General features: G+C 51.3%; 1 protein-coding gene across 3 annotated transcripts in view; it reads left to right on the top strand.

Annotated features, from left to right (window-relative positions):
- PDS5A (PDS5 cohesin associated factor A) overlaps window positions 1-13,767 on the top strand; it is a 239,055-nt gene that overhangs the window by 203,729 nt on the left and 21,559 nt on the right. For all 3 annotated transcript variants that reach the window (XM_075346978.1, XM_075346977.1, XM_075346976.1), the window contains exon 31: window positions 2,375-2,480. In XM_075346978.1, the coding sequence (XP_075203093.1) occupies window positions 2,375-2,480 (106 nt within the window). The remainder of the gene's footprint in view (window positions 1-2,374; window positions 2,481-13,767) is intronic.

Raw genomic sequence — 13,767 nt, 5'->3', positions numbered from 1 at the left:
TCTTTTTTTTTTTTTGTCTTAAATAAGGTGTCACATTACTTAAGACAAAAAAAGAATTCCATGTAGTTCTGTAAATCTAAAAAATATTTTTACAATAGTCTACAAACAGTGAGGCAAGTATAGAAATATTGTGCAGACAAATTACAGCAGAGTTGTAGATTCCCTCTGCTGGAGACCCGACGGCTACACTTCATTTTGCTTGTACAAAAGGGGATGGAGTAGCAGATTAATGGCTTATTCCCAAAACATGAAGTTCTCTATCCATTAGGCTCCCTTCTATTCTCGCCTGTCTCCACCGCTGATGTCTCCAGCACTACGGTCACTTGCTTCCAACCCCCGCTCATTATGCTCATTGCATATTCACTGCACTGAGGACCGGAAGCGGCAGCAGCACTGTCACACAGATAACACACTGACAGAACACACACACTTACGCACCTACACCACGGACTGCAAAACGTGTGTGTTTTACACGGACGTGTGAAAGAGGCCTTAGGCCAGAGTCACACTTGCGAGTGCCTCGCATATAACTCGCGCGAGTCTCTCATTGCATCACCCGTTACGGCCACACACTCTCCAGACAGGAGCGTCTCCGCTGCATGGAGATACATGCAACCGACTCGCTCCTGTCAGGAGAGTGTGTGGCCGTAACGGGTGATGCAATGAGAGACTTGCGCGAGTTATATGCGAGGCACTCGCAAGTGTGACTCTGGCCTTATTTAGAGGATAAGTTAGTGATCGCTCAGGATTGGACAGGTGAAACCCCCAGCGATCTAGAGAATGGAGCTCTGCACAGCATTTTCTTGTGTAGCAGAGGTATAAAGATTTTGTGCACTCACCATAAAATCTTTTTCTCTGAGCCTTCATTGGGTCACAGCCAGTCTCCTGTGTCCCCCAATGAAGCGATAGAGAAACTATGCTTGATTCATTGTTTATGAAACTATTGGAGAAAACTAAGCTCTAGGCGGCAATTTCCAGCAGTCTCCTAGGTCAGACCTCCAGATAAGAGATAATTTCACAGTTTATTAATCCTTTCATTTAGCTGTATAAATGCACTAGGCTGAGATTAGCGCTGCTTAGTCTTTGGGCTAATGATGCCCCTACGGTTGTTCATTCAGCTTGGTCCCTCGACAAACAGTCGTCTTAGGCTTCAAACCTGTATGAAGAAACCTCGGCTGGACTTTAGGTTTACAGCGCCTACAGCAGCGGTTTCAGAGCTTCATGAACATGGGCCCAGGCTACCATACAACTAGCGCAATGGAGTGAACATACCATAGAGCAGTAGTCTCCAACCTGTATCACCTTGAGAGCCACATTCACTGGGGCCCATCCCATTTCACCCAGTGACATCAAGAGCCCCACAGTCCTAATATAATGACAAACACCAAAAACACACCTAAACCTTGTGTGCTCCTCCCTTATATACTCCCAGGGGTTCCACCTAACCCCCTTTTTGGTATTCTTTCCTTAAGCACTCCCACCACAGTATCACACACCGCTTCAAGCACCTCGTGTAACTGGTAGGATCATCCTGTCTCCAGTTTACTTAATTCCCCCTCCCCACCAGTCTGCATGCATCCAGTTCTGCTCTACTCACAAATAGTCACCGTCTGGAGACCTTCTCTTCATAGTTGGATTAAGCCTAGTGCCATCGCATCAAGCTGGAAGTCATCCGCGAGCCACACAACCTGGTCCGTGAGCCACATGTGGCTGCCGAGCTACAGGTTAGTGAGCGCTGCCATAGAGTATGCACAACTTACAGCTGTTTACACTGCAGCATAGGATGCTTGGTTGCTTACGTCCCTTATTCTCCTATGTCCTGGGTGTGTCGCACACTGTGTGTTTGAGTCTTTAAATCACAAACACATGCTAGTAAACACATTGCCCTTCTCTTAAGAAATCATTGTTACATTAAAATAATAAAAATGTTTTAAATGTGTTATTAAGCTATGTATGGAAAATCATTACATACAACCAAAAATAGTGAAAATAAATCATATATTTATGGGTGGCATGGTGGCTCAGTGGTTAGCACTGTAGTCTTGCAGCGCTGGGGTCCTGGGTTCGAATCCCACCAAGGACACCATCTGCAAGGAAGTTTGTATATTCTCCCCGTGTCTGCGTGGGTTTCCTCCGGGTTCTACGGTTTCCTCCCAAACTCCAAAGACCTACTGATGGGGACTTTAGATTGAGAGGATTGTGAGCCCCAATGGGGACCGTGTTTATGATGTATGTAAAGCGCTGGAGAATGTTAGCGCTATATAAAAATAAAGATTTATTTTTTTCTTAATTTTTTATGTGTCCTTCAGATTTCTAGAACAAAAAAAGCACAGCTTGAATACAGTTCTATAAATGATTAATAATTTATTTTTAGGGATCAAAGCTCAGAAGTATCGGAGATTGGCGTAAGTGAAAATGAGGAGCATCCGGTTAGAATAATCTCTGCCGCTCCAGTAAAGTGTGAACCTGTGAAGAACAAGGTACAGTAACATCATTGCCTTTTAATATTATAGTTAAAGGAACTTTGCACCATGTTTATGCTTTCTGATTTTTAGGCAGCAAAAGATAGGGGCACAGACCCGGATTCTAGTACTGGGTCATTTGCTGAGTTTCTCACTCTAGTATTAACCCCTTAAAGAAAACCTGACACCTGTAAAAATGCTATTGTCCTGCAGATATGGCGTTAATCTGCAGGTTATTATTATAGCACCATTTATTCCTTGGCGTTTTACAAGTGAAAAGGGGTACACCTAATCAAAAGTACAATAATCAAGAACAATACAAGGCACAGACAGGTACAGGTGGAGAGGACCCTGCCCGCGAGAGCTCAGTCTACAAGGGATGGGTGAGGATACAGTAGGGGAGGGCAGAGCTGGACGTGCAGCGATATAGTGGACTGAGGATTGTTACAGATTGTAGGCTTGTTGAAAGAGGTGGGTCTTCAGCTTCTATTTGAAGGTTTCCATGGTAGGCAAGAGTCTGTTGTGGTAGTGTCAAGGGAGGAATTTGGGTTGAAGACTGCTAATGGAGTCTTCATTTGGGATATCCAGAGACGGTGCCGTATTAGCTGTATATCAGTGCCAATACATATCAATGTATATAAGACAAAGTACACAGACATGCTCTTTTCAGCCAGCGTCATCAACTGAACTGATTTTAATTCGATAGATCCAATTATACAATAAGTAAGCATGAATAACCTTGAAGCTAACAAGGAGTGCTTTTCACTCCCCAATTTCTCACATCACATTGCCTGCCCTCCCGTACGTTCCTTCTATGTGAACATTACTGATACCACTTTTACAGCTTCACATTTTGGCTTCATCATCTTTGGTTAACTCCTTCATGATTATACAACTTTGAATTATACTATGGGTCCATGCGATGGCTACATAGACAGACAGATAATTATGCAACTAAATCTACATTTTGATTATTTATATACACAGATATTCTTATTACGTTTGAACAAACAAGCTATAACTCAGGCGACCTCCACAGTAGAGAGTTAGAGTATGGGGGAGGCACGGGAGAAATCTTGTATACGATTGTGGGAAAAGGAGATCAGATGAGAGGTGAGAAGGAGATCTGGTGAGGATCAGAGGTTGCATGCAGATAAGTATCAGGAGACTAGGTTACAGATATATGGAGGAGACAGGTTGTGGATGGCTTTGTATGTAATGGATAGTGTTTTTAACTGGAGTCTTTGGTCAATGGGAAGTCAGTGAAGGGATTGGCAGAGTGGAAAGGCCAGGGCAGAGAGGTGGATTAATCTGGCGGCGCAGTTTAGGATAGATTGGAGGGGTGTACGAGTATTTAGAAGTGAGGCCACAGGGCAAGAGGTTGCAGTAGTCATGGGAGATGAGGGCATGAACTAGTGTTTTTGCAGATTCTTTGTTAAGGATTGTACAAGTCTGGGAAATATTTTTTTTGAGTTGGAGTTGGCAGGAGTCGACAAGGGCTTGGAATTGTGGCTTGAAGGAGAGACCAGAATCTAGGGTTACCTTGAGGCAACGAGCTTGCGGGACTGGAGAGAGTGAACGTTTGAATCCTGCCTGGTGCCTGCTCATTGAACCCCGCTGCTGGGAGGAAATTAACTTTTATCCTCCAAGCAGTGTTCCAGTTTCTGTCACAGAGAAGCAGCGGCATGATGCAGAAAACAATACTTTCTTTGGCGCTCCATTGGGAGACCCAGACAATTGGGGTGTATAGCTACTGCCTCCGGAGGCCACACAAAGCATTACACTTAAAAGTGTAAGGCCCCTCCCCTTCTGCCTATACACCCCCCGTGGGATCACGGTTCCTCAGTTTTCAAGCTTTGTGCGAAGGAGGTCAGACATCCACGCATAGCTCCACTGTTTAGTCAGCAGTAGCTGCTGACTATATCGGATGGAAGAAAAGAGGGCCCTTACTTGGGCCCCCAGCATGCTCCCTTCTCACCCCACTTTGTGTCGGCGGTGTTTGTTAAGGTTGAGGTACCCATTGCGGGTACAGAGGCTGGAGCCCACATGCTGCATCCTTCCCCATCCCCCTTTGGGCTCTGGGTGAAGTGGGATTTACCGGTCTCCAGGCACAGAGACCGTGCTCCATCCACAGCCCCTGGGGAATCTGCTGGATATGGAGCGGAGTATCGTCAGGGACAGGGCCCTGCTACACCAAGGTACTCTGTGTCCCCGCACAGACCGCGCACACACTGCAGCATTGCTGGGTGTGTTAGTGCGCCGGGGACAATAGCGCTGCTGCGCTTGTGCCACACTTCCACAGCTTGCTAAGGGAGTTTGTGTGTGGGGAACTGCCGCGCCGGCCCCTGCTGGCAGTTTTTACTGCGACGCGGCTGGGACTTGTGGTGCGCCGGGGACTTCCGCGCTGGCAGTGCATATTTGTCGGCCGCGCTTTTTACTAGAGTCCCCGGCTTTTGCGGCCTAGTTCCGTTTCGTTCCCGCCCCCAGGCCTGCCAGTCAGGGGAAGGGCGGGACGCTATGCAGAACGTCAGCGCTGAGGGCTGGAATCTGCTTTACATACTCCAGCCCTCACATTGAGCACAGTGGGAAGCCAGTTTCCCGCACTTTGTCTGAGGCACGCCCACGGTCCGCCCCTCTTCACAGAACGCCGGCAGCCATTCCTGATGTGCAGGCTGAGCTGGAAAGGGGAGACAAGTTCTGGGAGACCCAGGCACGGGATTCTGGCGACTACAACCCGCTTTTAGCGGGCGGTAAGCGGCACCTCCGGTGCTGACCCCACTAGTGACGAAGTGTTCAATTGTATTTTTATGCTTGCACCGCCAATGGGACGGGAGGTCGAAGTCCCTCGACAGCAACGTCTCTCTCTCTCAGGCGGCCAAGGATTCTCTTCGATGGTGGCTGCTTCCCACCTCATTGTCGAAAGGGAAATCCTTCCTACCCCCATCTTGGGCGGTAGTGACGACAGATGCGAGTCTGTCAGGGTGGGGAGCAGTCTTTCTCCACCACAGGGCTCAAGGTACGTGGACTCAGCAAGAGTCCACCCTTCAGATCAACGTTCTGGAGATCAGAGCAGTGTATCTTGCCCTTCAAGCCTTCCAGCAGTGGCTGGAAGGCAAGCAGATCCGTATTCAGTCGGACAACTCCACAGCGGTGGCATACATCAACCACCAAGGAGGAACTCGCAGTCGGCAAGCCTTCCAGGAAGTCCAGCGGATTCTGACGTGGGTGGAAGACACGGCTTCCACCATATCCGCAGTTCACATCCCAGGCGTGGACAACTGGGAAGCAGACTTCCTCAGTCGCCAGGGTATGGACGCAGGGGAATGGTCTCTTCACCCGGACGTGTTTCAGGAGATCTGTCGCCGCTGGGGGATGCCGGACGTCGACCTAATGGCGTCTCGGCACAACAACAAGGTCCCAGTTTTCATGGCACGGTCTCACGATCACCGAGCTCTGGCGGCAGACGCCTTAGTTCAAGATTGGTCGCAGTTCCAGCTTCCTTCTGTGTTTCCACCTCTGGCTCTGTTGCCCAGAGTGCTGCGCAAGATCAGGTCCGACTGCCGCCGCGCCATCCTCGTCGCTCCAGACTGGCCAAGGAGGTCGTGGTACCCGGATCTGTGGCACCTCGCGGTAGGCCAACCGTGGGCACTACCAGACCGACCAGACTTGCTGTCTCAAGGGCCGTTTTTCCATCAGAATTCTGCGGCCCTGAACCTGACTGTGTGGCCATTGAGTCCTGGATCCGAGCGGGTTCAGGATTGTCTCAAGAGGTCATTGCCACCATGAGACAGGCCAGAAAACCTACCTCCGCCAAGATATACCACAGGACGTGGAAAATATTCTTGTCTTGGTACTCTGCTCAGGGAGTCTCTCCCTGGCCATTTAGATTGCCTACTTTTCTTTCCTTCCTGCAATCCGGGTTGGAAAAAGGTTTGTCGCTCAGTTCCATCAAGGGGCAAGTCTCAGCGCTATCGGTATTTTTTCAGAAGCGCCTAGCACGACTTCCTCAGGTACGCACGTTCCTGCAAGGGGTCTGTCATATCGTCCCTCCTTACAAGCGGCCGTTAGAGCCCTGGGATCTGAACAGGGTTCTAATTGCTCTCCAGAAGCCGCCTTTCGAGCCTATGAGGGATGTTTCCCTTTCTCGCCTTTCACAGAAAGTGGCCTTTCTAGTAGCGGTCACGTCTCTTCGACGAGTGTCCGAGCTAGCAGCGCTGTGATGCAAATCTCCCTTCCTGGTGATTCACCAGGACAAGATGGTTTTGCGCCCTATTCCGGAGTTTCTCCCTAAGGTGGTATCCCCGTTTCATCTTAATCAGGATATCTCCTTGCCTTCCTTGTGCCCTCATCCAGTTCATCAATGTGAAAAGGATTTGCATTTGTTGGATCTCGTGAGAGCGCTCAGGATCTACATTTCCCGCACGGCGCCCCTGCGCCGCTCGGATGCACTCTTTGTCCTTGTCGCTGGTCAGCGCAAAGGGTCGCAAGCTTCCAAATCCACCCTGGCTCGGTGGATCAAGGAACCAATTCTTGAAGCCTACCGTTCTGCTGGGCTTCCGGTTCCCTCAGGGCTGAAGGCCCATTCTACCAGAGCCGTGGGTGCGTCCTGGGCATTACAACACCAGGCTACGGCTCAGCAGGTGTGCCAGGCGGCTACATGGTCGTGTCTGCACACTTTTACCAAACACTATCAAGTGCATACCTACGCTTCGGCGGACGCCAGCCTAGGTAGACAAGTCCTTCAGGCGGCGACTGCCCACCTGTAGGGTAGGGCTGTTTTTACGGTCCTATCACGAGGAGTTATTATACCCACCCAGGGACTGCTTTTGGACGTCCCAATTGTCTGGGTCTCCCAATGGAGCGCCAAAGAAGAAGGGAATTTTGTTTACTTACCGTAAATTCCTTTTCTTCTAGCTCCAATTCGGAGACCCAGCACCCGCCCTGTTTGCTTAGGGATTTTTGTTTTTTTGGGTACACATGTTGTTCATGTTGAATGGTTTCGGTTCTCCGATGTTCCTTCGGATTGAATTTGTTCTTAAACCAGTTATTGGCTTTCCTCCTTCTTGCTTTGGCACTAAAACTGAGGAACCGTGATCCCACGGGGGGTGTATAGGCAGAAGGGGAGGGGCCTTACACTTTTAAGTGTAATGCTTTGTGTGGCCTCCGGAGGCAGTAGCTATACACCCCAATTGTCTGGGTCTCCCAATTGGAGCTAGAAGAAAAGGAATTTACGGTAAGTAAACAAAATTCCCTTCTTTTCTATAAACTTGTTTTCTTTGTCGCTCTATTGGGAGACCCAGACAATTGGGTGTATAGGCTATGCCTCCGGAGGCCGCACAAAGTATTACACTCAAAAGTGTTAAGCCCCTCCCCTTCTGCCTATACACTCCCCGTGCTCCCACGGGCTGCTCAGTTTTTTGCTTTGTGCGAAGGAGGTCAGACACGCACGCACAGCTCCACAGATTGGTCAGCAGCAGCTGCTGCCCATGTCGGATGGAAGAAAAGTGGGCCCATATAGGGCCCCCAGCATGCTCCCTTCTCACCCCACTCTTGTCGGTGGTGTTGTAAGGTTGAGGTATCCATTGCGGTTACGGAGGCTGGAGCCCACATGCTGTTTTCCTTCCCCATCCCCCTCAGGGTTCTGGTGGAAGTGGGATCCTATCGGTCTCCAGGCACATGAGACCGTGCTTCATCCACAACTCCTGTGGAGCCTGCTGGATAGGAGCCGGGTATCGTTCAGGGACATGGCCCTGCTACTTGGAGGTACTCTGTGTCCCCGTGGGGACCGCGCACAGCAACACTCCAGCTTTGCTGGGTGTGCTAGTACACCCGGGACCGCGGCGCTGCCCAGGTTAATATGTGCCATTACACACTCAGCGTTGCTGAGTGTGTTTATGTATAGGGACTGCCGCTTTGACCGCCGCTGCCTTGGACACTGCGGCGCGGCTGGGACTTGTAGTGCGCCGGGGACGTCCACGCCGGCCGCGCTTTTACGGCGGCCGCGTTTATTACTAGAGTCCCCGGCTTGTTTGCGGCCTAGTTTCCTTTCCTCCCGCCCATAGCCCTGACAGGCAGGGGAAGGGCGGGACGCTGCACAGAACGAGCAGCACTGAGGGCTGGAGCATGCTTTGCATACTCCACTCCCCTCACTGTGCACAGTGCAGGCACCAGTTCCCGCACTTTTTCTGTGTCACTCCCTCCTCCCTCAGGAAGCATTCCTGTCAGCTCCTCGGACGCTGCAGAGGGGGACAAAATCTGGGAGACCCAGGCAGGGACTCTGATGGCAAGCACCTGTGGTGCTAGCCCCATTGTGCAGTAGTGTATCATATTATGTTTATTTTACACTGTATAGTGCACAGTTGATTTCTAGCTATAAACCCTATTGTGTATGCTCAGGGAAGATAATAGCATGGCGCCCACAAAAGGGTGCCAAAACACAGACTTATTATGCTGCCTGCGCCGCATGTACGACCCCGCTACCGGCAGGTTCCACTGACCCTCCTTGTGTACAGTGCTCGGGCCCTGTGACACTTACTCAGCCAGAGCCTCTACTAAGAGGGGCCCAGGGGGAGCCACCTGCTGACAATGTCCAGGTGACGGGGACAGAGTTTGCAAAACTCTCTGAGACTATGGCTAAGATACTAGAAGCCTTGCAGTACAAGCCGGTATCTCAGCACAGGGACTCTGTTGAATCTTTGTTCCCTGGCCCCCTCAGTTGGACCAACAATGTCCTCCCGGGGTATCTCATAGACCCCAGGCTGAGGGTTCTGACACAGACCCCAGCCCCAGACCGACTAAGCGAGCTCGCTTAGATTTTCCCTCGACATCATCATATTGTTCAGGGTCTCAGCGAGGGGAATCTCGGGTTGATGAAATCCTGAGGGCGCTCTCAATCTTAATACTCCAGACGGGGACGCCATAGTGGACGATCTTATTGCATCCATCAATCAAATGCTGGATATTTCTCCCTCAGTCCCTCCAGCAGAGGAGTCGGCTTCTCAGCAGGAGAAATTCCGGTTCAGGTTCCCCAAGCGTACACAGAGTATGTTTCTGGACCACTCCGATTTCAGAGAGGCAGTCCAGAATCACCATGTTTGTCCAGATAAGCGTTTTTTCTAAGCGCCTTAAGGATACACGTTATCCCTTTCCACCTGACGTGGTTAAAGGTTGGACTCAGTGTCCCAAAGTGGATCCTCCAATCTGCAGACTGGCGGCTAGATCCATACTTGCAGTGGAAGATGAGAGTTCACTCAAGGATGCCACTGACAGGCAGATGGAGCTCTGGTTGAAATCCATCTATGAAGCTATCGGCGCTTCTTTTGCCCCAGCATTCGCAGCTGTATGGGCGCTACAAGCTATCTCAGCAGATCAAGCGCAAATTGAAGCAGCCACATGCACGGCCGCGCCACAAGTGGCGTCCTTTACCACTCAGACGTCGGCATTTGTGTCTTACGCTAGTAATGCTGTCCTGTACTCTGAGAGCCGTACGGCGGTGGCAGCCGCCAATTCGGTGGTACTCCGCAGGGCCTTGTGGCTACGGGAATGGAAGGCAGATTCTGCTTCCAAAAAGCGCTTAACCAGTTTGCCAATTTGTGACGACAGATTGTTTGTTTGGCGAGCGTTTGGATGAAATCATCAAACAATCCAAGGGAAAGGATACATCCTTACCCCAGCCCAAACCGAACATACCCCAACAGAGGAGAGGGCAGTCGAGGTTTCGGTCCTTTCGGGGCGCGGGCAGGTCCCAATTCGCCTCGTCCAAAAGGCCTCAGAAAGAGCAAAGGAACTCTGATGCATGGCGGTCTAAGTCACGTCCGAAATAGACCACCGGAGGGGCAGCTAACAAAGCGGCTTCCTCATGACTTTCGACCTCCTCATTCCGCATCCTCGGTCGGTGGCAGGCTCTCCCGCTTTTGCGACACCTGGCTGCCACGAATAAAACACCGCTGGGTGAGAGACATTCTGTCTCACGGTTACAAGATAGAGTTCACCTCTCGTCCCCCGACTCGATTCTTCAGGTCATCCCCGCCTCCCGAGCGAGCCGAGTCTCTTCTGTAGGCGCTGCGCATTCTGAAGGCAGAAGGAGTGGTGGTCCCTGTTCCTCTTCAGCAACAGGGCCACGGTTTTTACTCCAACTTGTTTGTGGTCCCAAAGAAGGACTGGTCTTTTCGACCTGTCCTGGACCTGAAACTTCTCAACAAACACGTAAAGACCAGGCGGTTCCGGATGGAATCCCTCCGCTCCGTCATCGTCCCAAGGTCCCAGGGAGATTTCCTCGCATCGATTGATTTCAAGGATGCTTATCTCCACGTACCGATTGCTCCAGAGCACCAGCGCTTCTTGCGCTTCGCCATAGGGAACGAACACCTGCAGTTCGTGGCACTGCCGTTCGGCCTGGCAACAGCCCCACGGGTTTTCACCAAGGTATGGCTACTGTAGTAGCGGTCCTCCACTCTCGGGGTCACTCGGTGATCCCGTACTTGGACGATCTGTTGATCAAGGCACCCTCTCTACAGGCATGCCAACACAGCCTCGACGCTACCCTGGAGACTCTCCAGGGTTTCGGGTGCATCATCAATTTTCCAAAGTCAAATCTGACACCGGCCCAATCGCTGACATATCTTAGCATGGAGTTTCATACCCTCTCAGCGATAGTGAAGCTTCCGCTGATCAAGCAGCAGTCACTACAGAAAGGGGTATAATCTCTCCTTCAAGGCCAGTCACACCCCTTGAGGCGCCTCATGCACTTCCTGGGGAAGATGGTGGCAGCAATGGAAGCAGTCCCTTTCGCGCAGTTTCACCTGCGTCCTCTTCAATGGGACATCCTACGCAAATGGGACAGGAAGCCGACGTCCCTCGACAGGACCGTCTCCCTCTCTCAGGCGACCAAAGCTTCCCTTCGGTGGTGGCTTCTTCCAACTTCATTATCGAAGGGGAAATCCTTCCTACCCCCATGCTGGGAGGTGGTCACGACGGACGCGAGCCTGTCAGGGTGGGGAGCAGTCTTTCTCCACCACAGGGCTCAGGGTACGTGGACCCAGCAAGAGTCGTCGCTTCAGATCAATGTTCTGGAAATACGGGCAGTGTACCTTGCCCTGAAAGCATTCCAGCAGTGGCTGGAAGGCAAGCAGATCCGAATTCAGTCGGACAATTCCACAGCGGTGGCATTCATCAACCACCAAGGCGGCACACACAGTCGGCAAGCCTTCCAGGAAGTCCGGCGGATTTTGATGTGGGTGGAAGCCACGGCCTCCACCATCTCTGCAGTTCACATCCCAGGCGTGGAAAACTGGGAAGCAGATTATCTCAGTCGCCAGGGCATGGACGCAGGGGAATGGTCCCTTCACCCGGACGTGTTTCAGGAGATCTGTTGCCGCTGGGGGGTGCCGGACGTCGACCTCATGGCGTCCCGGCACAACAACAAGGTACCGATGTTCATGGCACGGTCTCAAGGTCCCAGAGCTCTGGCGGCAGACGCCTTAGTTCAGGATTTGTCGCAGTTTCAGCTCCCTTATGTGTTTCCTCCGCTGGCACTGTTGCCCAGAGTGTTACGCAAGATCAGGGCCGACTGCCGCCGCGTCATCCTCGTCGCTCCAGACTGGCCGAGGCGGTCGTGGTACCCGGATCTGTGGCATCTCACGGTCGGCCAACCGTAGGCACTGCCAGACCGACCAGACTTGCTATCTCAAGGGCCGTTTTTCCATCTGAATTCTGCGGCCCTCAACCTGACTGTGTGGCCTTGAGTCCTGGATCCTAGCGTCTTCAGGGTTATCTCAAGACGTCATTGCCTCTATGAGACAAGCTAGGAAACCAACGTCCGCCAAGATCTACCACAGGACGTGGAACATTTTCCTGTCGTGGTGCTCTGCTCAGGGTTTTTCTCCCTGGCCTTTTGCCTTGCCCACTTTTCTGTCCTTCCTTCAATCTGGACTGGAAAAGGGTTTGTCGCTCGGCTCCCTTAAGGGACAAGTCTCGGCGCTCTCTGTGTTTTTTCCAGAAGCGCCTAGCCAGACTTCCACAGGTACGCACGTTCCTGCAGGGGGTTTGTCACATCGTCCCTCCATACAAGCGGCCGTTAGAACCCTGGGTTCTGAACAGGGTGCTGACGGTTCTTCAGAAACCACCATTCGAGCCAATGAGGGATATTTCTCTCTCACGCCGTTCGCAGAAAGTGGTTTTCCTAGTTGCAGTCACTTCACTTAGAAGAGTGTCTGAGCTAGCAGCGCTGTCATGCAAAGCCCCTTTCCTGGTGTTTCACCAGGACAAGGTGGTTCTGCGTCCGGTTCCGGAATTTCTCCCTAAGGTGGTATCCCCCTTTCATCTCAATCAGGATATCTCCTTACCTTCTTTTTGTCCTCTTCCAGTTCACCAATGTGAAAAGGATTTGCGCTTGTTAGATCTGGTGAGAGCACTCAGACTCTACATTCCTCGTACGGCGCCCCTGCGCCGCTCGGAGGCACTCTTTGTCCTTGTCGCTGGCCAGCGTAAATGGTCACAGGCTTCCAAATCAACCCTGGCTCGGTGGATCAAGGAGCCAATTATCGAAGCTTACCGTTCGGCTGGGCTTCCGGTTCCCTCAGGGCTGAAGGCCCATTCTACCAGAGCCGTGGGTGCGTCCTGGGCTTTGAGGCACCAGGCTACGGCTCAGCAGGTGTGTCAGGCGGCTACCTGGTCGAGTCTGCACACTTTCACGAAGCACTATCAGGTGCATACCTATGCTTCGGCAGATGCCAGCCTAGGTAGACGAGTCCTTCAGGCGGCGGTTGCCCACCTGTAGGAACGGGCCGTTTTACGGCTCTATTACGAGGTATTATTTTACCCACCCAGGGACTGCTTTTGGACGTCCCAATTGTCTGGGTCTCCCAATGGAGCGACAAAGAAGAAGGGAATTTTGTTTACTTACCGTAAATTCCTTTTCTTCTAGCTCTAATTGGGAGACCCAGCACCCGCCCCTGTTTTTGTGTACACATGTTGTTCATGTTGAATGGTTTCAGTTCTCCGATATTCCTTCGGATTGAAGTTACTTTAAACCAGTTTATAATTCTTTTTCCTCCTTCTGGCTTTTGCACCAAAACTGAGCAGCCCGTGGGAGCACGGGGAGTGTATAGGCAGAAGGGGAGGGGCTTAACACTTTTGAGTGTAATACTTTGTGCGGCCTCCGGAGGCATAGCCTATACACCCAATTGTCTGGGTCTCCCAATTAGAGCTAGAAGAAAAGGAATTTACGGTAAGTAAACAAAATTCCCTTTTTTTTCTCAAAGTGTCAAAACATACAAAAATTATATAAATGCTGGATGGCATAACA

Source organism: Anomaloglossus baeobatrachus, chromosome 1 (assembly GCF_048569485.1).
Source record: "Anomaloglossus baeobatrachus isolate aAnoBae1 chromosome 1, aAnoBae1.hap1, whole genome shotgun sequence".
Lineage (NCBI taxonomy): Eukaryota > Metazoa > Chordata > Amphibia > Anura > Aromobatidae > Anomaloglossus > Anomaloglossus baeobatrachus.
This window is presented reverse-complemented; position numbering and strand designations above follow the sequence as displayed.